Source organism: Melospiza melodia, chromosome 22 (assembly GCF_035770615.1).
Source record: "Melospiza melodia melodia isolate bMelMel2 chromosome 22, bMelMel2.pri, whole genome shotgun sequence".
Classification (NCBI taxonomy): domain Eukaryota; kingdom Metazoa; phylum Chordata; class Aves; order Passeriformes; family Passerellidae; genus Melospiza; species Melospiza melodia.
The window spans coordinates 10,004,686-10,032,062 of record NC_086215.1 but is presented as its reverse complement, the minus strand read 5'-3'; the positions used below and the strand labels follow the sequence as shown (position 1 = coordinate 10,032,062).

At 51.7% G+C, this 27,377-nt stretch overlaps 1 protein-coding gene across 1 annotated transcript; it reads left to right on the top strand.

Annotated features, from left to right (window-relative positions):
- Nucleotides 1-833: 833 nt before the first annotated feature.
- On the top strand, nt 834-27,131 carry SARDH (sarcosine dehydrogenase). Its single transcript, XM_063174591.1, has 22 exons — nt 834-1,048; nt 1,120-1,232; nt 2,430-2,730; nt 4,004-4,182; nt 5,026-5,205; nt 5,942-6,065; nt 6,229-6,329; nt 7,404-7,508; nt 7,909-8,038; nt 10,214-10,300; nt 10,397-10,487; nt 12,182-12,323; nt 13,799-13,882; nt 14,785-14,898; nt 15,395-15,533; nt 16,251-16,364; nt 17,924-18,071; nt 18,677-18,770; nt 23,824-23,986; nt 25,086-25,254; nt 25,622-25,757; nt 26,746-27,131. Exons 3-22 carry the CDS (start codon nt 2,436-2,438, stop codon nt 26,911-26,913), a joined length of 2,763 nt encoding a protein of 920 aa, XP_063030661.1. The 5' UTR covers nt 834-1,048; nt 1,120-1,232; nt 2,430-2,435; the 3' UTR covers nt 26,914-27,131.
- The last annotated feature ends 246 nt before the right edge of the window (nt 27,132-27,377 follow it).

Below are 27,377 nucleotides of genomic sequence, written 5' to 3'. Positions count from 1 at the left end.
TTCTAGGTCAGCTCCAAGCCAAAGGTCATATTGATAGTTTGGACAGGCTGATGAAATGGTTCTGGCCTGCCAAACAGAAACAGCAAACAGGAGTTCAGACTTGTTTGCAGCTCTGTGGTTGTTCTGAGCGATTTAGTCCGTGGAGAAGCCTGCAGGAACTTCTGGGGTTCTCTCTGTAAAACTGAGAAACTGAGACAAAATTTGGTTTTGTCTCTGGGAAAAGGAGGGGAAATGCTGCTGGAGACAGGGGATAAGGCTGGAATAAGGGAACCCCTTGGCTCCTGCTCAAACCCTTCCCAAACTGGGGCAGTTTGGGTACCACAGGGTGTCCAACAGGCAAGAGCAGAGGGATTGGGCACTGAGGAGCAGAAAAGGGGCACTTCCACTTGAGCTGGATGCTTAAAACCCCCCAAAAACCATCCCATGGCTGCGCAGAGCTCTACAGGGGTGGGAGATGCTGCCTGGGGGCCCAGGATGCTGCTGGGACCCCAATCCCTCCCAACCAGCAGCCAAACCCTGACTCCACCCCGGCTTCTGCTTCTCTGAGATACCAGCATGAGCCCTCCAGCAGAACTGCTGTGTCCTGCCCAAACAGGCCCTAATTCAGCCCTGAGCTGAAGGAACAACCAACCTTCAGCTTTACAGATCAAAATCAAACCCTTATTTTCTACCCAACTCCAATTTAAATTTTTTTTTTTTTTTTTTGGTGTTTCCACCTTCGCTTTGAGCTCTTGGGGTGTAAATGAATTTTATCTCTGTTCTTTGACTGGAGCCACTGGGAACTGCAGCAGGGGGGTCAGATGGTGCTTTCCTGGCCGTGTTTGCTCTCTGGCATCCAGCTGACAGCTCCAGCCAGCCCGGCAGGCTGCGAGTCCCTCTGGCCCCAGCTGGGCTGTTTGTTCTCTGCTGGGCACCCAGCCGGGGAAGAAAAGCAGAATTTTCCTCCCTGCTTTGAATTTCTCTGCTCTGCCAGACTTTTTGTCTTGCCTGGGAAGCAGCAGAGCCACGAGAAGGGCACAAGGAGGGAGACAAAGTGGGGGACAAGGAGGTAAGTCTCTCTTTTCTGTCGGCTCAGGCTGGCTCCGCTCGCCTCCAAGTGCTGGTTAATATTTTTTGCAGCAGGGGCCAAGGGGACGGAAGAGGAGGAGGAGGAGGAGGAGGAGAGCATCAGAGGAAGGCAGGGGCCCCACCATATCCTAGCAGGGAAAGGCAGCCCGGAGTGAGCCTTGCCGGTGAGTGGTGCCTGGTGGGAATGTGCCGTGGGCTGTCACCCGAAGCTTGGGGGGACACTGGGGGGACACTGAGGGCTTTGGTGGCCACGTGGCAGCAACAAGGGGTGTCAGAGGGGTCACACTGATCCCTTATCCCCTGCTCATGGCTGTGGTTTGTGTCGGGGGGGCTGTGTTGGCACCACTGCACCCTAAATCTTTGTTCAGGAGCAAATCCTGAGCCGTGTGCTCAGCCAGGACCCAAACAGGGGCTGCTGGACAGGCAGGACCTGTCCCTGTGTGTCCCCCAGCAGGCACTGCTCCACCCTCTGATCCAGGGCAAGCCTGGCACCTTCTCTGTGCCCAAACAGCTCCTGAATTCCTGTGGGGGGGAAAAATAGTGGTTTTTGAGGCATGAGCAAGCACAGGGCGCTGTGCACTGGGAATTCCCAAACCTCTTTTTAAAGGGAGGGTGTTTGGGAGCTGCACACAGGTACAACTGGGATTTCCCTGCTGGAAAGGGACCCCAGGATGTGCCCGGGGCTCGCTCAGCCCCTGCACAGCACCCAGAGATGGGCAGAAGGAAACCTGGCACCTTCTCTGCGCCCAAACAGCTCCTGAATTCTAGTGGGGTGGGGGGGAAGGGGGGAAGTGTTTTTGAGGCATGAGCGATCAGAGGGTGCCATTCCCTAAGAATTCCCAACCCCTTTTTGTAAAGGAGGGTGTTTGGGAGCTGCACACACATGCAACCAGGATCCCATATCCTGATGGAAAGGAACCCCCAGCTGCTGGAAAGGGATCCCAGGATGTGCCCGGGGCTCACTCAGCCTCTGCACAGCGCCAAGAGATGGGTGGTGAGGGGCAGCCAGGGAATTCCCAAGCCCCTTTGTAAGGGAGGGTGTTTGGGAGCTGCACACAGGTACAACTGGGATTTCCCTGCTGGAAAGGGACCCCCGGATGTGCCCAGGGCTCGCTCAGCCTCTGCACCGCACCCAGAGATGGACAGTGAGTGCAGCAGAGGCGCAGCCAGGGAATTCCCAAATCCCTTTTTACGAGAGGGTGTTTAGGAGCTGCACACAGGTACAACTGGGATTTCCCTGCTGGAAAGGGACCCCGGGATGTGCCCGGGGCTCGCTCAGCCTGTGCCCACCCCCCGGCACAGGCAGTGAGTGCCGCAGGGGCGCAGGCAGGGATGCAGCGAGGCGCTTTTGGGATGTGCAGGTGGCGATGTCCCCGCTGAGCAGAGCCTGGCGCGTCCCCCGCTGGAGGAGCCCCCGGCCCTTCAGCAGCGGCCCGGGCCCCACGGCCAAGAAGAGCGTCCCGTACCAGCAGACGCTGCAGGAGCAGGGCCCGGGCAGCGGGCAGCCCAGCCGGGCCCCGCCGGCCTCGGCGCAGGTGGTGGTGGTGGGAGGCGGCAGCCTGGGCTGCCAGACCGCGTATCACCTGGCCAAGATGGGGATGCGCGGGGTGCTGCTGCTCGAGAGGGACCGCCTGACCTCGGGCACCACCTGGCACACCGCGGGTGAGTGGCGGGCACGGCGCTGCCCGGGGATGCTCAGGGTTTGGGGCGGGCTCTGGGAGAGTTTGGGATGTAAACGCTGAGGATTTCTGGTTTTTCTTCTGCCGTAATATTTTTTAAAAAATAGAATAAATACAAATATAATTATAAATATATAAATATATTAAAGTATAATATAAATATAATATAGATATACATATATAAAATAAATATATATATATATTCTATATATAAATATATTAAAGTATAATATAAATATAATATAGATATACATATATAAAATAAATAAAATATAGATATATTCTATATAAAATATAGATATACATAAAATAATATATATACATATATGAAATATAGATATACATATATAAAATATATACATAAAATAAATATAAATATGGATATATAAATATATAATATTTAGGTGTACAATTACATGTATATTAATATAAATATAACATGAATATAAATTATAACTAATATAGTAATATGATAATGTAGAATAATAATAGGTAATATTTATACAATAGTATGATATATAGAATATAATAATTTAATCATATAAAATACAATAATATACTAATAAATATAGTAATAATATAATATAATATAATATAATATAATATAATATAATATAATATAATATAATATAATATAATATAATATAATATAATATAATATAATATAATATAATATAATATAATATAATATAATATAATATAATATATATTTTTAAGTTCCTTACATTTCCTTTTTTCCCCCCAAGATTTATGTGGCTGCAGCAAAAGGAAACACTTTCTTTCCACAGTTTCCATCCCTTTTTAAAGACAGTTTTCTATGGCAGGGTGGCACAGCTATATAAGCTTTTTAAATTACTTTCCCACACTTTTGTAGCCCATCCACTCCATAACTCCCTTTCTCCCATGCATTTAACGCCCAAAGAGAACAAAACCCGATGGTTTGTAGCATTCCCACAAATCCCCTTTTTAAAGCCACTTTTCTATGGCAGGGAGGCAGAGCTCTATAAGTTTTATTTTATTTTTTTTTTCCACACATTTATGGCCCATCCACTCCATACCCCCTTCCCCCCCATTCATTAAACGCCCAAAGAGAACAAATCCCGGTGTTTTGTACCATTTCCCACAAATCCACGAGATGGAGCACGAGCCCCGCAGGGTGGCACAGGACGCACAGGGATCCCCCCCCTCCCTGCATCCCTCTCCGTGTGACGGGGAGGTGACAGATGCTGGTGTCACCCCGTGTCCCCCGCGCACAGGGCTCCTGTGGCAGCTGCGCCCCAGCGATGTGGAGGTGGAGCTGCTGGCACACACGAGGGACGTGGTGAGCCGGGACCTGCCGGCCGAGACCGGGCTGCACACGGGCTGGGTGCAGAACGGGGGGCTCTTCATCGCCTCCAACAAGCAGCGCCTGGATGAGTACAAGAGGCTCATGTCGGTAGGGAGGAGCCGCGGGGTGCAGGAGGGGAGGAGTTTTTGTGGTCCCTGAATGTCCCATCCTTCCCACCTGGATAACCCTACCCCTAGCAGGTCCCTTCCAAGTCAGGCTCCTGGCTTGTCTAAGGCAGGCAAAATCTGTCAAACTCCTCCAAAGCTGGCAAAATAAAATCCAACCCCGGATTTTTGGTTGTTTGAACAGTGGTAGCGTTGTTTTCTCCGTTGTTCAGCAGCGTTTTTCCAGCTGCACAGGCAGCTTGGATTCAAAGAATGTCCCATCCCTCACCGCCTTCCCACCTGGACAGCAGGTCCTTTCCAAGGCAGGCTCCTGACTTGTGTAAGGCAGGCAAAATTTGTCAAACTCCTCCAAAGTTGGCAAAATTAAATCCAGCCTCGTAGTTTTGGTTGTTTAAATAGTGGTAGCATCGTTTTCCCCATTTTTCCAGCTGCACAGGCAGCCTGAATTCAAAAACAGGGTTATGTTCCCTAAAATCTGAGCATCACCCCGTGCTGGATTTAGGGTTTGGGAGATGAACTTGTCCTGGGATTCTCCTCCAATGTTGGAATTCAGGACATTCCTCTGGCTCTCCTGGATTGCCCAAACCCCTGCCAGGGGGCTCAGAGACCCTGGCACAGAGCCCAGAACACCTGTGGCTTTGATTATGACCCATGGAGCAAATTCCCAACCTTATATGAAGATCTGCCAGCCACGAAAGCATAAGCAGAATAACAATAATCAGTTTAAGCAGAATAACAATAATCAGTTTGTCACTCCTTCAGCAGCAAGAGGTGACCAAATCTTTTGTTCCTTGCCTGATCTCGTGGTTTTCCTGTCCCCTGGCAGCTGGGGAAGGTGTATGGAGTGGAGTCCCACGTGCTGACCCCAGCTCAGACCAAGGACCTGTACCCCCTGATGAACGTTGACGACCTCTATGGCACCCTGTACGTCCCCAAGGATGGCACCATGGACCCTGCTGGCACCTGCTCCACCCTGGCCAGGGCAGCGACTGCCAGGGGTGCCACGGTAATTCTTAATTAGTAATTAATACTAATTTTAGTATAGTAAAACTTCAGTCTAGTAAAAAACTACTTAGTAATTTATACTAAGGTGCCTTCCTCACCTTCTCCTTTCCCACTGGGGCAGAGCTGCTCCGGCAGATTTGGGGTTTTCCCAAATTATTACTAATTAGTATAATTAGTAATTCATACTAATTATAACTTTAGTAAAGTAAATATATATACTTTAGTAAAGTAGAACTTTACTATAATAAGAAATTACTTAGTACTATAGACTAAGGTGTCTTCCTCACCTTCTGCTTTCCCACTGGGGCAGAGCTGCTCCTGCAGATTTGGGGCTTTCCCAAATTATTACTAATTAGTAGAATTAGTAATTTATACTAATTTTAGTAGAGTAAAATTTAAGTAAGTAAAAAGTGACTTAGTAATTTATACTAAGCAGAAGGCGGGGTGCCTTCCTCACCTTCTCCTTTCCCACTGGGGCAAAGCTGCTCCTGCAGATTTGGGGCTTTCCCAAGAAGGGTGTTGTCCTCTTGGTTGGGTGACAGTGACAAAGCTGGCAGGAACCACGAGATCCAGGGAAAATAGAGGGTGGAAAAAAGGCCTTTACGAGGAGCACAAGACACTCAGGATGCTGCTTAGCTTCCCTTTTCCCAGCTTTGGGGGCTGCATGTCAGGTGAGTTGGGCTGTCCCCTGCCCTGGTGACCCTGCTGTGACTCTGCCCCCCTTCCTGTGCCACCAGATCATCGAGAACTGCCCTGTCACGGGCATCCAGGTGAGGACTGATGATTTCGGGGTGAAGAGGGTGCATGCAGTGGAGACAGCTCACGGCACCATCCAGACTCCCTGCGTGGTGAACTGTGCAGGTACAGGGGACGGGGCACAGGGCAGGGGTGGGACAGGGACAGCGGCCACAGCTCAGCGGTGGCTTTGCTCCCGTGAGGAGGAAAGCCTGCACCAGCCCGTGGCTGTGCCCTGCAGCTGTCTGGGGATGCAGAGGAGCTCAGCACGGGCTTGTTGTCTCTGCAGGAGTGTGGGCACGGGCCCTGGGCCGGCTGGCAGGTGTGCACGTGCCGCTGGTGGCCATGCACCACGCCTACGTGGTGACCGAGCGCATCGAGGGCATCCAGGTCAGTCTGCCCACTGCAGCCCAGCTCCTCTGCTCTGGGGAACAGGGCTGGAGAGGCAGAAACAGCCCCTGCCCCTTCCAGGGACCCCCAGACCTGTGGGAGCTCCTGATTGCTGCCAGGTCAGGCTCTGCTCTCAGGGGAGTGCACACCCTCAGCAGGGCTGTCAGATCACCTTGAACAGAGTCAGATTTAATATTTAACGAGGTTACAACTGGCAGGATGTTGGTTTTTTTTTCCCTCAAGATCTTTGTGTTTGGTGTCTGATAGCAGCATTTATAAAGATCTCAGACCTGGCAGGCAGAGGTGTAGCTCTCCAAGCATTTCCAGACTGCCCCTATAAATCTGTTCCTGCCATCTGGCTGCAGAGAATTGCTTGGGAGTTGAAGGAGCCTTCATCCTCCGAGGCCCCAGTGCACTGAGGGTGACACATTAATTAGTTTCCATCCTGCTGACACAGTCTGTGCCTGCCCTTTCAGCACGAGGTGCCTGGTTGTGAAAAGTGCTGTGGTCCATGATTACATTTCAGTCCCAGTGACTCCACCGTGCCCTAAGCAGCAAGAAAGGCTCCAGAGGAGAGGCTACAGCTCACAGACCTCGGTGCCTCCTGCTCAATCCACTTAATTCCACTTGTCAACACGGCTTGCAGTAGGCCCTACACCGATTCCTCAGTGTTATCTAAATGTTTCCCCATCCATTATTCACAAGAACAAATCCCTCATTCTTCGTGCACCGCTGCCTGCGCCTCGAGCTGCTGCATCCTCCTGCAGGGGCGGGTGGCAGAGGAGTGATGATTGCTGAGCTAGGATCAACCCCAGGGGCTGCTCCCCGTCCCCAGGGCACCCCTGGGTGCTGCTCAGGTCTCTGTGTGAGCTGCTCTCCCATGCTAGCTGGGTGCTTTCCTCTTGGGGTGCCCAAATTTCAGTGCTGAGGGAGCACCCATGGTGCCATCATGTCCCATCCCTGACAGGTCACTGCTGCAGGTGCCCACCTTGTGGACCTTGGTGGGTGCCACAGGGGTGTCCCCATGGCTCTTGGCCTCCTCTGACCCCTGCACTCCCCCTGCCCATGTTTCAGAACATGCCAAACGTTCGTGATCACGACGCCTCGGTCTATCTGCGTCTCCAAGGCGATGCCCTCTCCGTGGGTGGATATGAGTCAAACCCCATCTTCTGGGAGGAGGTGAGTGCAGCCTGGGGGTTTGCTGGGGGAACCAGGCAGGTTTCCAGGGAAGCCACCTCGGGGGAGTGGGCGCAGGCACAGCCCCCAAATTCTGCAGGCACCAACCTCTGGTGGCTGATGGGGAGAGCATCTCCCCTTTGGGGCTGTCTGTGGCACAGATGTGCAGTGCAGAGGCAACAGGAGAGACAGAACTGTGCAATCCTCCTCCCTGTTTGATGGTGCTCATCCCTCTATCCTTAATTCACACTTCAGATTTGTCTGGGTTGCTTAAGAAAACCCCAGAATCCCAGCGATTCAATGCAGCCTCAATTTATCTTCTCTGAGGCTGCCAGAGATGAGGTGGTCTCAAACAGTCAGCCATCCTCTGTTCTGTGCCCTGATTCTTGTTTCTCCTCTTTAGGTATCTGAAAAATTTGCTTTTGGCCTCTTTGACCTGGACTGGGATGTTTTCATGCAACACATTGAAGGTGCTGTCAACAGGGTGCCAGTTCTGGAGAAAACAGGAATTAAATCCACTGTCTGTGGGCCAGGTAACGTGGCTGTGGTGGCACTGTGGTGGCTGGGTTTTTCTGAAGATCTTCCTAATGGCAATGGGAAACTTTATAGCCTGGGGAGAAGAGAAACTCCTTGAATGCAGAGGAAGTGCTGCTGGTCTGGCTGCGGTGGTGGCATCTTCCAAAGGGTGGCATTCCAGGCCTAGCCTGGGTGGAGAAATAGAATCACACATTCAGAGACACTCTGAATGGTTTGGCTTGAAAGGGATCTTCAAAGATCATCCAATTCCATGGTCAGGGACACCTTTCACTATCCCAGGGGGTTCCAAGCCCTGTCCAACCTTGCCTTGAACACCTCCAGTGATGGGGCAGCCACAGCTTCTCTGGGCACTCTGTGCCAGGGCCTCCCCATGCTTGTTGTAAATAACTTCTATCTTATAATTTCTTATAATCTTATTGATTTCTTATCATCTCAGTTGTCCCTCTTCGAGTTTAAAGCCATTTCCCTGGGGAGATACCTACCTTGGTTTAGTCTGGTATTAAATGGATCTCCAGCTGATGTTGTGGCTGCTGGACTGGAAAATTAAGAGGCAGATGTTTTTAAGCAGTGGCTGTTTTTTTACCAAGTGTTATCTCCTGTAATTATTTTTATTACTTGCTCCTGGTTTAGTGAGGTTAGATTAACCCAGATTTACATCCCTGGTGTGGAGTTAAAGCCATCCCTGCAGTGGCAGCTGGAGGTGGTGCCAGACATTGAGCCCAAGCCTTGCACACTTGGTTTGCCCTTAAAATGAACTATACACTAAGAAATTAACCATAATAAAAGCCCTTTTTGCTGAGGCACCTAAAGTAAAACTCTTTGGGTTGTATGAGGGGAAAGTAGGGCACATCTCGTGCCCTGCAGCAGATCAAACATGACTTGTACAAGGTGGAGACCTTGGCCCTGGGTCCAGTGGTTTGATTGCAGAGCAGAACTGGCTGCTGGTAGATGAATGTCTCCTCTTTGTCGTTCAATAATCTAATTTTCCAAGGCTCAGCTCTCCTGCTTTTCTCCCTCTTAATTGAAGCCAGCAGCCTGTGGCAGCTGAGTCACGCTGGGCTGATCAGATGGCAAAGGCTTTGTCCCCTCTGCTGTGGTCACCGTGCCAAGGTCCCTGCAGCCCTTGCCACCCATCCCAGGGCAAAGTCAGCTGTGCTGGGAGGGAGGTGCTTTGGCTCCATTGACTCCCTGAGTTTGTGGCCTGGCATATTTGCACAGGGATAGTGGCACGTGAGGAGCTGCTCTGGTGACAGTGGAAATATTCTGGCTCTGCTCCTGCCTTCTCTGGAGCAGCGGGGTCAGGGGAAACAAACTGGGCATTGCTACGTGGGGAAAAAACCACACTGAGCTCAGCTTTCCCTCTCTCCTTTTACATGGATGGATGGATGGAGCACCATCAAACAGGGAGGAGGATTGCAGACCTCTGTCAAGGGCTTGCTGTCCTCCCTGGTGAGGATTTATAGAAGGATTTCCATGGCTGATGGCTCAGTGGAATAGCACTAGCAGCACTGGAGCAAGAGAGACAACCCCAACCCTCCCTCAGCTGAACCAAGTGGCTCAAAATTATGGAATTTCCCAGCAGGAATTGACAAAGGTGGAATACACCATAAGGAAACAGGGCCTAGATTTAAAATGGCAACAAACAGATCAGTGCAGCCCCCTTGTGTCGCCCTGTTTTCTTAAGATTTTCTAAGCCTTCTGATGTTGACATATTTGTAGTGAACTTTCTCACACACTTTCTGTAAATAACTCATTGTTTTGCATTCCTTTATAGAAGAAGAGAAAGTTGATAGACTGTTAGTTTGACCAGTGCCATTGGAGAGGTGGCACTGTCACCCTCCAATCCACTGCCACTCTTGGAAAACTGTAAATGTTAGAGTTATAAAATAAACTTCCCTTTTCTTTCACCTTGAGAACAGCAGTGTGCACTTGCGTTTTTTTGTGTTTGCCTTCTCTTGGGGAATTCATTTTGCTTCCCAAATTCTCAGTCCAACTCCAAACCCCTGTGCTGGGCAGTGCTGGGTGTTGGAGCTGTTGTGGCCCCGCTGATCTCTCTGGGAGCAGGACGAGCTCAGCACAGGAGGAAAGCTGTCTGTAAAGCGTGTGAGTGTCCCCAGAGTGTGTGAACCCCTGTCCTGGCCTCGCTGGCACGTCCCCTCTCTGCTTTCCAGAGTCATTCACAGCTGACCACAAACCACTCATGGGAGAAGCTCCTGAGGTCCGAGGGTTCTTCCTTGGCTGCGGCTTCAACAGCGCCGGTAAGAGAGACCTGAGGGGTCATCCCCGGGGGATCCTGGCATCCCCCAGCCCTGCTTGGCCTCCTGGCCCTGTCTGCACCCTGCCCTGTTCCCCAGGGATGATGCTGGGAGGTGGCTGCGGCAGGGAATTGGCTCACTGGATCATCCACGGCCGGCCGGAGAAGGACATGTACGGCTATGACATCAGGCAAGTGACCCTGCTGCCTCCATGGGCATCCCTCACCCTTGCTGCCCCTTGGGGCTGCTCCCAAGGCAGGGCTGGCATCAGGAATGGCTGTCCAGGCAGCGTGTGTGTCCCTCCAAGGAGCTGGAATCAATTACAGGCAGTGGCTTTAATGAATGCGCACACGTGGGGTTTATCTCGTTTTCCTCATTGCACTCCCACACAAACAGCTTCCATCAGGCACAGGGAGATGGTGGTGGTGGTGGGGAAGGACAGGGTAATTATGTTTGGGTTTTGTTGTTCAATTAGAGCCGTGCCTAATCCTCTAAGTTAATAATCAGGGGGATGATTTCACCAGCACAAAGATTAGCTCGGCCCCCCTGTGCAGCAGCACCAGGGCTGGGAGATGTGGCCGTGCAGATGTTGGCTCAGTAATTGCTTTTGACTTGCTTGATTGTCTTTGATTGGGTTTGGGCTTTCTTACAGCCTGTAGTGACAGCAACCACCTTGTGAGGGACAAAGCTTTGAAAATCTCACCTTGCTTTAGTGGCCAAGATGGTAAATGCCGTGTTGGCTTGGGCTGTGGGAGTGAGGGGCCTGCAGAGATGGGGGAGATGCCTTCAGCTGTCCCCTTCCACCAGGGATGGGGATGGAGAGATGGAGAAATCCCAGGCTGGGCACTGGGTTGGCACCAGCACAGCCCCCCTGACCCCAAGGGACCCCAGCCCTGCTGAGAGCAGCCAGGGGCTTTCCACCCGACCATGTCCCATGTCCCGTGTGCCCTGTCATCAAGCTGTCAGTCCCATTCCTTCCTTTTGGTGACAATTACCAAGCTCCTCTTTAAATAACTCCCTTTTCCACACATTTCAATATTTATCCTCTCAGAACATTTGCTTGTAAATATTTCATCTGGCAGCTGTTGTCCGCTCGCTGCTGTCAAAAATTCAGCTCGTTGGTGAAGGGGCTGAGGCTGATGGGGCGACCAGGGGTGCTGGTGACATTCCAAGTGTCACCTTCTGCCAGCAGCTGCTCTCACAGCTCTTGGGGAGCATCACTTGGATTCCTTGCAGGGCTCAGCCCCATGCCCTGCCCCTCCTCTTCCCCCAGTCAGCAAGGAGGGAAGCTGAAAGTGTAATTTTAGAAGTCCTTAAAAATGGAATTTTGTCCTTCATGCCCTGCCTGGCTCCCTCTCTGCAGCCCTGGGAAAGGTGCCACTTGTGCCCAAGGCTGTTTCCCAGAGTTACAGATCTCTGGGATTACCAACCTGACTGTGGGCTGAGCTGGCACACTCCTTCAAGGAGATTTGCTGTTTGAAAGATGGAAACACTTCAAATGAATTGAGGATATTTTGGATTTTATTTATATTTCAGTGTGGAGAGATTTGGGATAAGGAATGTCCAGGGCTCATTCCCTCATCAGGGCTGGGTTTAAACCCTGAGGTTGAAGTGGGTAGAATTAACCTCAAATTTCATTTTTTTCCTATTTCCTTTCCTCATCAGGGCTGTTTTCTGCTCCCAATTGCTCTGGGGTGGGGCAGCTCTGCTGGTCAGCACTGCAGCATGGCCAGCACCGAGTCCTGCTTGGCTCCTCTGCTCCTACCACAAAACTGGATCCGCAATAACAACTTTACACCAGCAGCTTCATCTACACCTGTGTCTGGTGCAGAAGGCCCTGATCTGGTGGGCTCACCCAGATGTTTCCATGTCCTTGCCTTGCAGGAGGTTCCACCACTCCTTGACCGACAACAACCGCTGGATGCACGAGCGCAGCCACGAGTCCTACGCCAAGAACTATTCCGTGGTGTTCCCCCACGACGAGCCCCTGGCAGGACGCAACATGAGGAAGGACCCCCTGCACGAGGTGAGGACAGGGCCTGGGCTGGCCCTCACAGCAGCAAAAAGGAGCTCACAAGGAGTGGTTGCAGCTGGGTTGTTCCCCAAAGCTTCTGTGGTGCCATCCGTCTGTTCTGGGGAGATCCTTGCCCGACCCCAAAGCTCACTGTGAGGGTTATGGGGCCATGGGTGGTTTAATGCTCAGAGAGCCTGAGAATTCCCATATTTAGCTCAGCAGATGTGGATTAAGAACCTGGTGATGATCACTGAGCAAGGGAAAAGGGGAGAGGAGAGCTCTGAGGCTGAGTCCGTCCCAGGGCAGCTGAGAGGGCTGAGGGTGCTGAATGCTCACAGGAACCTCCTGCCCTTGCTCACTGTGTCCTGCTCACAATTTAGCAGCACTTTCTCCCCAAAACAATGTCTCTCATTGTGGAGTGAGGCTGGGGCACAAGGGAAGAGGGATGTGCCTCTGTGGAGGTGGTTTTGCCAGCACCTCCTAAGTGGTTTTGCTCCCTGGAGCCACCAGCCAGGGCTCCCTCCTGCTCCAGCCCCTTCTTCACACAAATACCCACAGGTGAACGCTCTCAAGATGCAGCACTTGAGACAAAACCCTAATTCCCAGCATTTTGCTGCACCAGCAGCTCAGAACCCCCCAGATCCCTCGAGACACTCAGCTTGGCTCAGCACCAGAGCCTCATCCACTGCCAGCCCCAGCCCCAGCCCTGGCAAAGCCACATTTCCCAAGCCCATTCCTGCTTCCCTCTGATTGACATCACACCATTCCTCTTCCAACTGGAGGGCAGAGGCTGGAGCAGTAATACAGACACCCCTGCCCGCCAGCCCCCGGTGTTTGCTTGACAGCTCAGTTGTTTTCTGTCACTGAGGATGCAATTTATTTTTTAATAGCACGTCTAATAAGTGATGCCCACTTGACTGACAGGCTGCTATTTATCCGTGCAGCTCCAGAACATGTGCTGTGTTTTATAAATAGGCACTGAATGATTTCTGAGATGTTCAACAAAATCTATTCTTTTCCGAACTGAGGCTCCAAACAAGAATGTCTTAATGGATCCCTAATTAATTGCGTGCAGAGAGGCTTTCCTGAGAGCTCAGAGAAGGGATGAGAAGGTTGCTGTATAAATATTAAATGTTATTATATAATTACTCTGTAAACATGGTGGGGAATCTTGCTCTCTGCATGTAGCAACTCTTGGTCAGCAATTTGGGCACCCCAGGGCAAGTTTTGGTGGGGTGCACAGCTGGGCTGTGGCTTTCTCTGCCTCTTGAGGAAAATATCCTGCCTGAGGGGGACAAAAATCAAGCAATTTTTAGTTTTGACAAAGTTTTAAATGAAATTTTGGCTGTTGATAGCCAAACCAAGGGGTCACAAGTCTGGTGTTGAGCCCACGTCTGCACCCGAGGAGGGCAACCTGAGTGCTGCTCAAAAAGCTGGGAGAGGAAATTTTTAATAAAAAGCTGTTTGTTCCCATTTCTCCTGTGCAGGAGCTGCTGCGGCAGGGCTGTGTTTTCCAGGAGAGGCACGGCTGGGAGAGACCTGGCTGGTTCAACCCTGGGGGAGCAGCCCCGGTAAGAACAGCTGGAGTTTGGGGGGTCCTCAGCCTGGAGAGACCAGCTGGGGTAGGACCCAGCACCATGTGTGGGGATCCATCACTGAAGGCAGGGATTTTGGGGTGGGGACCCCTCATCAGGACAGGGATGCTGAGGGGGGACCCATCACTGAGGGCAGGGATGTTGGGGTGGGGATCCATCACTGAGAGCAGGAATCTTGGGATGGGATCCATCACTGAGGAGAGAGATGTTGGGATGGAGATCCATCACTGAGAGCAGGGATCTTGGGATGGGGATCCATCACTGAGAGCAGGGATGTTGGGATGGGGATCCATCACTGAGAGCAGGAATCTTGGGATGGGATCCATCACTGAGGAGAGAGATGTTGGGATGGAGATCCATCACTGAGAGCAGGGATGTTGGGATGGGATCCATCACTGAGGAGAGAGATGTTGGGATGGAGATCCATCACTGAGAGCAGGGATGTTGGGATGGAGATCCATCACTGAGAGCAGGGATGTTGGGATGGAGATCCATCACTGAGGGCAGGGATGTTGGGATGGGATCCATCACTGAGGAGAGAGATGTTGGGATGGGGATATATCACTGAGAGCAGGGATGTTGGGATGGAGATCCATCACTGAGAGCAGGGATGTTGGGATGGGATCCATGGGCAGAGATGCTCTGGTAGGAGCCATCATCATGGGCAGAGATGTTGGGGTGAGGATCCATCCCCATGGGCTGGGAAGTTGGGGTGAGATCCATCACCATGGGCAGGGATATTGGAGAACCCATCCCCGTGGTGATCAGGGATGCCAGTGTGGGCACCCACCACCACAGCCATCTCTCCAGGAGTGGGGTGAATATGCCAAGGAGTCCTTTGGCTTCAGCCTCACCTCCTCCTCCTCGCTGTCCCCCAGGTCCTGGACTATGATTACTACGGTGCCTACGGCCACAAGCGCCACAGGGACTACACCTACAACCGCCTGCTGGGGGATGAGTACACCTTCGACTTCCCTCCTCACCACGACATCGTGAGTGGGGCTGACAGCCCCTCCTGCCCTGCCAAACCCCCAGCCAGCTGGGGGACCTGGAGGCAGCAGAATTTGTGCCCCATCGCTGCTCTGGGGGATGCTCGGAGGGAGGGGAAGCTCCGAAACAGCGAAAAATGTCCCAAAAGTATGAAGAGAAGTGTGTAGCCCGTGCTCAGAAACCTGAGGGGAGAGGCCATGGGAATTATGCTGCTGCTTTCCTGAAGTGTTGAGAGCAGCTTAGGAAAAAAAATCCAATTTGATAAAATTTGGGTGTTATTGATGGTAACTGTCACTGAGGTGGGGAGATGAGGAATGGGATCAGGCACTCAGGATGGCCTGTCAGGCTCCAGCAAATTCCTGATTCTTTCAGGAGCATTTTGAGGCCTTTAAAGGCACCAGGAGAGTGTCCTGATATTGTTTCCTGTTATGCAAATGGCTTAATTTGTTTCCCTTTGTGGGCTCAGCCTCAGCGCTGCCACATTTGCTTTAATTGCAGATCAAGAAGGAATGTTTAACGTGCAGGAACGCCCTGGCTCTCTTTGACATGTCTTATTTTGGGAAATTCTACCTGGTTGGACCTGAAGCTACCAAAGCAGCAGACTGGCTGTTCAGTGCTGATGTGAGCAAAGCCCCAGGTACAGCCTCAGCTCCTCCTTTTGCTGGGGAGATCTCACCCCAAAACAACCCAGAAAACCCCAGACTGGCTTTTCCTCTCAGTGCTGCCTTTGCAGAGGGTTTGGGAAGAGGCTGCTCCTCCTGTCCTCACCACAGTCTGAATTCTGCTTTGTTCATACAGGGGCTTGAGACTCACGATCTCAGGGTTGCGGCTTCGTGCCCCACGTTGGGCGCCAATATATTGAAATAAAATACCAATATAGCCAGGTGGGATGTGCCTGGGCTCGTCTGGCCCTTGCTGCTTGACCAGAGGTGGCAGCTGTGGTGGTTTCACCTCAGAGACACCTTTGGCTGGCTGGATGCTGCAGCGGCTCAGTGCTCTGAGCTCAGGGATGAAGGAGGGAGGTTTCCCTTTGGCTCCAGCTGTGGCTCACATCTGGAGGTGCAATGGGTGCTGGAGTAAATCAAGCATAACCCTCAAAAAAGACAGCTGTGGTTTGTTGTCCCCTTTTCCGAGGCTGGGAAGCAACTTTGGCCATTTCCAAGGGTGCAACTTCAGCTCCTCACACAGAACAGGGAAAAAACATCATTCCTTCCCCCGTGCCGGTGCTGGGACACCCATGGTCGGTCAGGGCACAGCCAGGATGGGTGATTTAATGGCAGTGACACCTTTTCCTGCTGCCCAGCTGCCTGTGCCAGGCTGGCTGCTGGGCTGATGGTGCCCGTGTGCCCCACAGGCTCCACCGTGTACACCTGCATGCTGAACCGCCAGGGCGGCGTGGAGAGCGACCTGACCGTGAGCAGGATCAGCCCCGGGACCCCAGGCTCCCCCCTGGCTCCCGCTTTTGAAGGTAAAACCCTGAGTAAGGGGATGCTGCAGCATGGAGCAGCTCTGTCACCCTCCCTGAATTCCCAGGTTTTCTCGCTGCCCTTTCAATGCACACAGTGAATTTTCCAGTCCTGGGCAGGTTTGTCCCAGCACTCCCTGTCATGCTGGAGGGGCTGCAGGCACAGGGCTGATTGCATTTTCCTAATGGCAGCCACCTGGCTTTTTCCACCTCCATCCCCGGTGCCTGTAACTCGATTATGGCCCCTGTCCCCAGGGCCCTGCACTGCTCATCGCTGTTATTGGGTTTGTCCAGCCCTGCCTGGCAGCTCTGACCTCTGTCCCAGCCCTTATCAGCTGCAATTAAGGGGGACTGGAAGGCAGCAGAGCAGCCCTGGGGGCAGGAATGGCATTAGGCAGCTTCGGAGGAGGAGGATGCTGAGCTCGGTCTGGCCAGGCACAGGGTGGCCACAGAGCCCTGTCCCCATGCTGTGTCACCCTCAGGTGTGCCATGGGGCAATCTCACCATGCTGTGTCACCCTCAGGTGTGCCATGGGGCAATGTCACCGTGCTGTGTCACCTTCAGGTGTGCCATGGCAATCTCATCACCTTGAGATGTGCCATGGGGCAATCTCACCGTGCTGTGTCACCTTCAGGTGTGCCATGGGGCAATGTCACCATGCTGTGTCACCTTCAGGTGTGCCATGTGGCAATATCACCATCTGTGTCACCTTCAGATGTGCCATGGCAATCTCATCACCTTGAGATGTGCCATGGGGCAATGTCACCATGCTGTGTCACCTTCAGGTGTGCCATGGGGCAATCTCACCATGCTGTGTCACCTTCAGATGTGCCATGGCAGTGTCGCCGTGTTTGTCCCAGCAGTGTGGGGTGCCTGTGATTTTTCCCTCCCTTGTGGGAGGATCCTTCCTCCCTGCTGTCTGGGACACTGGCAGGGGAAGCAGGGTGGGAAGTGGCTGGCAGAGCTGCAGCTTTGGCGGGCACTGGAGGTGTTTAATCACAGCAAAGTCTATTTTCCCAATTACAGTAGGTGGCTGCACTCATTATCGTTATGACAGAATACCAGAGAGCAATTTCGTAGTGGCAGGAAAGACAGAGGGAAGATTGATTACATATTAATCAGCTCTCAAACACCATCCCTGGGGATTTTTCCACCCAGGATTACTGAGGAGATGAAATTCCTCCTTGCATACAGTAGGAATTGTACTGTGGTGGTTATGGGCTGGTCAGTGTGGCATTCCCTGCTCCCACCTGTACCCACAGGGGTCTGTTCTGTCTCCCTCCACCCTTGAGGGTCTGTTCTGTGCTGGGACAAAAGTGCAGATGCTTTGGCTGTTGTTCTCAAGGAGTTTTTCCTGTGATGCTCACACACACTTTCACTGCTAATGGCCATTTGGCTTTCACTGTGCTGAGCCCCACAAAAAGCCTCCCCTAATCCCCCAGCTCTTTAACCCTTTTATTGGCAGTCCCAGCCAGGGCTGTGTGAGCTGGAGATGCTCAGGGCTGCATTTCAGGCTGTGCAGAGCAGAACCAGCCCTGACAGTGCCCGGGGCTGTGTTCCAGGGGATGGATATTACCTGGCCATCGGCGGGGCCGTGGCTCAGCACAACTGGTCCCACATCACCACCGTGCTGCAGGACATGAAATTCCAGTGCAAACTCCTCGACTGCTCCGAGGAGCTGGGCATGATGAGCATCCAGGGCCCGCTGAGGTGAGAGGTGTGGGCTCCTCCCTGTAACCTGACCGGGGAGGGGTGGAGGGGTGGATGGAAGGGTGGAGGGAAGGATGCAAGGATGGAGGGAGGGATGGAAGGAGGGATGAAGGGAGGGATGGAGGGGCAGAGGGATGGATGGAGGGATGCATGGAGGGATGGAAGGAAGGATACAGGGGTGGAGGGAGGGATGGAGGGATGGAGGGAAGGATGCAGGGATGGAAGGAGGGATGCAGGGATGGAACGAAGGATGCAGGGATGAATGGAGGGATGCAGGGGTAGAAGGAGGGATGCAAGGATGGAACGAAGGATGCAGGGATGGATGGAGGGATGGAGGGATGCAGGGATGGAGGGAAGGATGCAGGGATGCAGGAAGGTTTGCCTCAGGTGCAGGTCCCCGTGTTGGGCAGGGGTAGGTGTGAGCCCCATGACACGAGTGCTGATGTGGCTGGAGTATCACTCCACTTCCCAAGGAACTGAAATTTCTTTTGAGGCTCCCCCAGCACTGCACATCAGCCACCTCAGCTCAAGTCTGTCTTGCCAGCAAGATGAGGAGCAGGATTTGGGGATAACCCTCCCTGCTCCCCTTTGCTGTTTCCCCACAGCCGTGCTGTCCTGCAGGAAGTGCTCGACACCGACCTCAGCAACGAGGCCTTCCCCTTCTCCACCCACAAAATCACCACAGCTGCAGGATGCCAGGTGGGAAGGGGCCCCTCCTTAAGCTGCCCGGGGAGCTCTGGGCTCTGTGCACCCACCAGCCAAGCACAGAATCCCAGACTGGTTGGGCTTGGGAGGGACCTGAAAGATTGTTGGATTGCACTAAGTGGTTTCTTTAGGTATTGTTTTGCACTGGGTTTTGTATTTTGCATGGAATAGAATAGAAAAGATCATCTTGTTCCACTCATGCCATGGCAGGGACACTTTCCACAGTCCAAGGGTGCTCCAAACCCCATACAGCCTGGCCTGGAGCATTCCCAGGGATCCAGGGGCAGCCACAGCTGCTCTGGGCAAACTGTTCCATCTCCCTCTGTTGGGAATGTGTCTGAGAGGTTTTGTGGTGGTGTCTGTAGGAAAAGGCCAAACCCCAGAGTGAGAAAAGGGTGTTTCCCTCCCTGACTGCCTGGCAGGTGCCATCCTGCTCTGCCAGGGGCGTCACAGCACTGAGCCTGGGGAAGGGACAGGGTGACTCATGGCTTTGCAGCGATGCCACAGGAATGAGAGATGCCTCCATGGATTAGGGCCAGCCCTGGTGATGAGATCTACCTGACACTCCAGACACTTTCCATTTCCCCCTCCTCATAAAAAACAGGCACAATTTAATGCAAAGCCTGTCAGGTACTGGCAGCAGGGACTGGGCAGCCTGGGAGCTGCTGTTTGATCACAGGAGAAGCCTGACAGCCCTAAGCTTCCAGTACAGCACACATCATCCTGCTTCTGCCCAGCCTTCAGGCCTCACACATGCCCTGAAGCTCTTGATTGAGCTTGAACACCCCAAATAGAAGAGCTGGTGACCATGAAGTGTCATTTTTCTCAAAGGAGAAATGTCCTAGGAGAACCTGCTGCTGGAAACTTTGGGTATCAGGGAGAAGCTTTAGCCCGGTTTCATGGAGAAACTCTGATTTCTCAGTGATGTTTATCCCATGTGGAATATTCCTATGGTTGCAAAAACACTTTGAGGAGAGGGTGGGATTTGAACTTGCTCCTTTCTATAGGAAGCCTGGGCAGGCCATGGTCCCAGAGCATCCCTCTCCTGCTGGATGAGCTGGATGGGAGCAGGGACCATGCCCAGAACTCTCTCTGCTCTCAGCCTGGAGCCTGGTGGGGCATGAAGGAGGTGAAGGTGAAGCAGTAAATCTCATAAAAGGCAGCAGGAGAGCCAGGAGCTGCAGCAGGCTGGATGTTAAGGAAATTGGGTTAAGCCACGTGCGGCCACTTTTCATTCAGAATTAAAATGGCTTTAATTCTCCTGCAGCTGCCTGCTGAAGAGATTGCTGCTAAATCAAATTAGAGCCTCTTGATTTGTGAGCAACAGCCTGCCTAGGCCTTAAGGTGGTTTAAGTAAGGCACAGATCTTGTCCAAGTGAGATGAATCTCCAAACCATTGCCATCAATGCACCCTGGGTGCCCAGCAACTCAACCCACAGCGAGTTCAGTGTCCCTTGGAAGGCCTGGGGAATTCAAAGCCAATCCACTGGTGCAGCTTGTCCAAAATTCTGGATTTTAGTCCTCATTAATCCTCCCCACACCCTCCCCTGTCAGCCTGTAGCAGGCTGATATCATCTTGTAATAATCTGCTATTGCCCTAAGAAAGGTGTGGAAATGTTCCTGTCTCCAGGAGTGTGATGAGTTTATTTGCATTTCACTTCAAGTTTGTTATAAATAATCCAGTCCTTCAAGGAAGATTGAGCTGGCAGAAGTTTTGTGGATTCTTTGGAGTGTCAATTCCCTCATGGACAGAGAAAAGCTCTCTTGTCTCAGGGGTGTGAGCTGGGAGGGGACTGGACCACCCTTCAGGAGGTTTCCTTTGTCCCACTGGACAATGAACACCAGGGACCCCATCCCACGCTGGAATTGGAGTGGGAGGATTTCTCAGGGCAGCAGGCTGAAGCCTTTGCTGATATTATCACCTTCCAGGGGGATTAAACTGAACCCAGCATCTTAAAAAAGTTATCACCGAGATTTTCCTGCATTAACTCAGTAGTTGAACAAAATCAGCTGGAGTCAAAGGAGAGTTCCAGCAGAGTTAATGACTCTGGAAATTATGGATTGGTTTGTGAGTTTATATATAGAGTCTCTCATTGTATGGAACAGCAGAGAAAGGTCCCCCTTTGAATCTCACTGCTGGAGACAGGGAAAAATTCAGGTTTTCATTTTCTACGGTACCTAGAATGCTTTTGAATCGCTGCACAAAAGCCCAGGGATGGATGCTATTTCACAGCTCCAGCTGGAAGGCCTGTTCCTATGGGAATCCAGCAGAGCTGCTGAGTGCAGCCCTCAGCATTCCCACCCTCCGTGGTGGGATGTGAGGGGCTCACACACATCCCAGTCCCTCCCTGTACTGAGCTGACCACTGCCTGATCACCCCAATTTTCCAGAGTTTCCCGTTTTCTGTGGGCACTTCGCTGGGATGCTCACTCCCCTGGAGCACTGGTGCTTTGAGAGGAAGTTTCTCCCAGGAGTAAGTTGCTCCTGATTGTGCAGAGCGCTTTAGCTGCAGTCCCATCCGGGGTTAACGAGCCGGGAAGGTGCCTGTCAATCCCCGGAGCATCTCCTGCCGCAGTGAAGATGGGAGCTGGCTGGCAGCAGCCTCTTCTCAGGCTGTTCCCTAATTAGATGACACTTTTGTGAAGAGGAAAAAGCTTCTCTGAGCCCCTTGAGCCCGTGCTGCTGGGGAAGGGAGGGCCAGCCTTTGTGCCTGGCTGCAGGGCTGTGCCAGGGACCAGGGCAGGGCTCAAAATAAATCCCCCATCCTGTGTTCCTTCCACCTCCCCACTCCTAATGCAGAGGTTAAGGCTTCTTGCAATTTAAAAATTGTAAATTCAGCTTGAGGATGTGATTTTGGTGCTAAGGGAAGCAGGAGTGGATTTGGGCTCCCAGGTGTGCCATGCTGGCAGCACAGAGCCCAGGCAGCCTTTGGGCACTTCTGCCTGCTTTGGGCAGCAGCTGCTGGGGTCTGTTTGCATTTGGGATTAGAGAGCAGCAGCTCTGTTTGGGGCAAGAGCTCAGCAAATGGCAAAATGCAGCTTCTGCCCCAGCCACAGCCATGGCCAGGCCAGCCCAAAGCCACCAGAGCCAGCCTGGAATGTGTCCTGAGCTGGGGACAGCTTTGTTACCAGCACAGATCACAGCCCAGAGAGGAACTCTGGAGTTAATCTCTCTCCCAAAGGCAGCTCTGTGTCTGCAGTGGATTTGTACCCAGAGGGATGAACCAGAGGGGTTTTGTGGAGGAGGAAGTGGAGAAGCACAATGGGATGAATCAGAGGGAAAGGCAGCTCAGGCTCCAGGGCTGTCTGCAGGGAAGGTGCCTGAGTTGGGCCGGTCCCAGCTGGCCTGGAAGGCTTTGGGAATGGAGAATGTTCCAGAGGGACAGCAGGAGGGTGCCTGGGTGAGAGGCTGGTGGAACACAGGCAGGCCAGGCTGTTCCCTGGGACTGCAGCCAGGCCCCATCCCTGGGAATGAGGCTTCTCTGGAGAAAAGCACCGAGTCCCCTGTGCTGATCTGCTCATCCCTCCTTGGGGCTTCTGGCGTTTGGTGTGGAGCTCGTGTGACAGCTCAGCTTTGGGACACAGCCCTGAGCATTCCCTGGTGGCACTGGGACATGCCCAGGAGCCTTGGGTGCTGTGGCACCACTGTCCAGGAACATTCCTGTGGCAGGGACAGCAGTGATGCAGTGCCCCAAAAGCAGGACAGTCCTGCTGGGGACAGCTTCCCTGTCTCAGAGGATCAGCAGAGGGAGACAAAAGCTTGGCTGGAGCTGGAGCATCACATCTCACCCCAGCCCTGGAGTCTGTAGGCAGAGGATGCTGCAGCAGCCACCTCTGCCCCCTGGCACTGACGGTAGCTGGGTCTGAGGTGCCAGGCTTAGGATGTCCAGAGATGAGGAATTCAATCTCAGCCTACAGCAATGGTGCCAGGGCCCTGACGAAGGAGCAATGATGAGGAGGACTGCATTGATATCAGAAGGCTCATTCATTACTTTATTATACTGTATTATTCTGTACATCTAAAACTGGATCTGCCAAGCACTCAACCCTGCACACAACTGCACAGAATCTCGTGACTGTCACCCAACAGTCCCAACACACACTCTTGGCCCTGACAGGCCAAGGAAACAAAACACCATCACTGTGGGTAAACAATCTCCATGTTGCATTCTACTTTGGAACAAACACGGGCACAGCAAATGATAAGAATTGTGCTTTCTTTCTCTGAGGTTCAGAGAATGTGAATCCCAGAAATATTCTTGGGAAGAATTGTGCCTTGCTTTTCTCTGTGAAGAGAAACGTGGGGCTACACGAGCCTGTCTTGGTGCAAGAGAGGAGAGCCCAGAACTGCCTTCCACCACAGTTCCCAGGGGTAGGAGCGTCGGGGGTAGGATGGTGAGGACAGTCAGGGATGAGAGATCTCTGAAGCCAGGTCATGGAACTTGTGGGTTATTGCAAAGGGCCTGGGTGCAGGGCCCTGCTGGGAGCTGCTAGCCACAGCTGGAGCAGGACCGAGAGAAGAGAGAGAGAGAGGATGAGAGGGTGAGAGAGTGAGGTTCCTGTTACAATACAATAAATCTTCTGTGTTGAATATTCTAATTCTCACTAACCAATCTAGTACAAGATACAAATCCTACAGCATTTACATACAGCCTATAAGAATCACTACATCACCATACTGGGTTACATTTTAAACCCTACAAACTCCTCTTTGGGGCCCTTCTGCCAAGCTGTAGGGTCTGCTCTGACCCTGGGACCTGTCTGCAAGCAGAGGGTGTTGTTCCATCAAAAGGGGATCACCTTCAGCTGGCCATGCCATTGTTTTCCAGTTGTTCAGTAACTGAGGGATCTCAAAGCTTGCTTTCATTTCAATCTCACTTATAGTTTTATATTCTCCAAGTCTTTTGCCAGGCAATCATATTTATAAGGCTTTCCTGTTCCATCTTCCCCAGCACCCAGGCCAGGCTGGCTTTCCCCTGCCACGGGAGCCTCTGCCAGGCTGCCCAGCCCAGCTGCACCACGGGGATGTTCCCCTCTTGCCTTTGCAGGTCCGTGCCATGAGGCTGTCGTTCGTGGGCGAGATGGGCTGGGAGCTGCACGTGCCCAGGGCTGACTGTGTGAAGGTTTATCGGGCAGTGATGCAGGCAGGAGCGCGGCACGGCATCGCCAACGCCGGCTACAGAGCCATCGACAGCCTCAGCATCGAGAAAGGTCCTTGTTCTCCTCCCAGCAGCAATCTCTGCTTCTCACACAGAGCGGGGAGCAGGGCAGGGAGCTTTTCCTCAGCTTTGGGGTGGGTCAGTGGGACTGGAGGTGGGGCAGGGTCTCAGAACGCTGAGAATTCCCCTGTGGACTCCTCTCCAGGGTGTTTTATCCAGGTGAACAAAGGGCAGTGGGTGTCCAAGGGGCAGGGCTGTGGTGGTGTTTGCAGGATGAGGGAAGAGATGAGAATCTTGACTCCATGTTTCAGAAGGCTGAGATATGATATGATATAATATAATATAATATAATATAATATAATATAATATAATATAATATAATATAATATAATATAATATAATATAATATAATATAATATAATATAATATAATATAATATAATATAATATAATATAATATAATATAATATAATATAATATATATTATAATATAATATAATTTTCAACCCTGATTTTAATTTTTAACAGGTTGCTTTTATATATTATATTATGTTATGTTATATTATATTATATTATATTATATTATATTATATTATATTATATTATATTATATTATATTATATTATATTATATTATATTATATTATATTATATTATATTATATTATATTATATTATATCATATCATATCATATCATATCATATCATATCATATCATATCATATTATATTATATTATATTATATTATATTATATTATATCACATTATATCATATCACATTATATCATATCACATTATATCATATCACATTATATCATATCACATTATATTGATACTATATTAAAAGAATAGAAGAAAGATTTCATCAGAAAGCTGGCAAAGAAAAGAACAGAAGGATAACAAAAACTCGTGACCCTCAGAGAGTCTGAGCCAGCTGACTGTGATTGGCCATTAATTAGAAACAACCAACATGGACCAGTCAAAGATGCACCTGTTGCATTCCACAGCAGCAGATAATTATTGTTTTTCTTTTCTTCGGAAGCTTCTCAGGTTCTCAAGAGAAAATTGCTAGCAAAGGGATTTTTCAGAAAATATCATGGCAACACAGGGGTGCTGTGCCAGGCTCAGTGGGTGACCCGTGCTGGCTCCTGCAGGGTACAGGCACTGGCATGCAGACCTGCGCCCCGATGACACCCCGCTGGAAGCAGGGCTGGCCTTCACCTGCAAGCTCAAGTCCAGCATTCCCTTCCTGGGCCGGGAGGCTGTGGAGGCCCAGAAAGCCAAGGGCATCTTCCGCCGCCTCGTGTGCTTCACCACCGAGCAGTGAGTACACACCTGGAGGTATTGCAGATGGGGCTGGAGGCGCTCTGGGCTCAGCAGGGAGAGGTGAATGAGCAAATTCCCTGTTGGATGTTCAGTGGGAGCTGCAGGAGGTGTGAAAGGGTTGATCTGGTTCCACCTGGAGGTTTTGCAGATTCGGCAGAGGTTTAGCTGCAGGAGGTGTGAGGGTTGGTCTTGTTTCACCCTGAGTTTTGCAGGTTGGGCTGGTGGCACTCTGGGTTCAGCGCGGAGAGGTGACGGAGCCCGTGGGCAGTGGGAGCCCTGGCACAAGGGCTGCCCTGGGGCAGAGCCAGTGCCCTGTGCCCCGTGGAGGGGCTGTGCTGTGGCAGCTGTGCCCTTTGCCTCGCAGGAAGGTGCCCATGTTCGGCCTGGAGGCGGTCTGGAGGGACGGGCAGGTGGTCGGCCACATCCGCCGGGCAGATTTTGGGTTTGCCATCGACAAAACCATCGCCTACGGCTACATCCGAGATCCTGCAGGGGGCCCGGTGAGTGCAGAGCCCGGGGCTGGCTGTGCCTCCTCCCTGCACTGCTGTCACCTGGGCTGGGACATGGCACAGCAGCTCCCTCGTGTTCCCTGGGCAGGCTGGGGGTGAGGGGTTGGTGCCAAAGTTGGTGTCACTGTCACCGTCTGAGGTCCACGCACGGCTCAAGTGCTGCCTCAGGGGTTAATTGCAACCAAATATTTAATTGCAGTAGCAAATTCACTTATGTTGTAGGGAGCAATGGCCCATGGGAGCAGAGCAAGGTTTTAATTAACCCTGGGAGGCTCCTTGGGTAATCGTTCAGTGCCCTCATTTAGCAGCGTGCTGTGGGGACAGGGGTTGGGTGACGTCTCCAGGGACCTTTTCTGTGCCAGCCAAGAGCTGTGTGTGGGCTGTGATTCCTGCTCTTGCTTGCCTTGGCTTTTCATCCTGCATCCCTGCAAGAGACCCAAGGCAAGTGGCTTTGGGGGCCAGTTGCCCCTGGGAACCCCCTTTTCTCCCAGTGATGAATATTCCTCCTTTTCCTCTTCCTCTTCCTCTTCCTTTTCCTTTTCCTTTTCCTTTTCCTTTTCCTTTTCCTTTTCCTTTTCCTTTTCCTTTTCCTTTTCCTTTTCCTTTTCCTTCTCCTTCTCCTTCTCCTTTTTCCTCTCCTTTTTCCTCTCTTTTTTCCTCTCCTTTTCCCTCTCTTTTCTCCCTTTTCCCCTTTCACCTCTCCTCTCTTTTCCCCTTTCCTTTCCCCTTTTTTCTTTCCATCATATACCTCCACAGGGAAAAAAAAGAAACCTAAAATTTTCAAACCCCGATTTTAATTTTTTTTTTTTTAAACAGGGTGCTTTTAACAATTTTCATCCCCCTTTCCATACATCCTCTGGGGACGGCAGAGCCGGGTTTTCTGCAGAGATCAGATGTGTGGGGCGGGTGGGAGCTTGCCCAGGGGTGGGGCTGGGATGCTGCCACCCTCTAAGGTTTTTTCCATGGCTCTGCCTCACAGGTTTCCCTGGATTTTGTGAAGAGCGGCAGCTACGAGCTGGAGCGGATGGGAGTGACCTTCCCGGCCCGAGCTCACACCAAATCCCCGTTCGACCCTGACAACAAACGTGTGAAAGGCTTTTACAGCGGGCTGCTGGGCTGCCCGGAGGGCAGAGGAGCTGCAGGCTGAACTCCCGGCCCCTGCTGGCTCCGGGGTCAGCTGCAAGAGCCGGGCAACCTCCTGAAACACCCCGAGTCACTGTGGGTCAAATCAAGGGGAGAGGAGGAAAAGATTCCAAAAAGTGCAAAGACTCTGCTGCTCTGTTTACCCAGTGAAGCAGGGATACTGCAGCAATAATTCTTTTCCATGGGTTAATTGGCCTGCAAACAGTGTTTGGTCTCACTGTGTGTGAAGTGGTTTCAATTTTTGACTGTGCTGGAAACTCCTTCCCCCCAAATGTAGCCTGGAAATGATTTTTTTTTAAACTAGCTGGGTTGTCGATACAGCTGGAGCCTCTAAACGGGTCCCTTGCTGTGTCTGTCCCCACTCCCATGGGTGTCACCTCATCCTGGGGGCTCTGCTGGGGTGGGGATGTGGAGGGAAGGGGCAGAGTGCAGGGACATTGCCTGGGCTCACGCTGTGGGTCCCTCTCT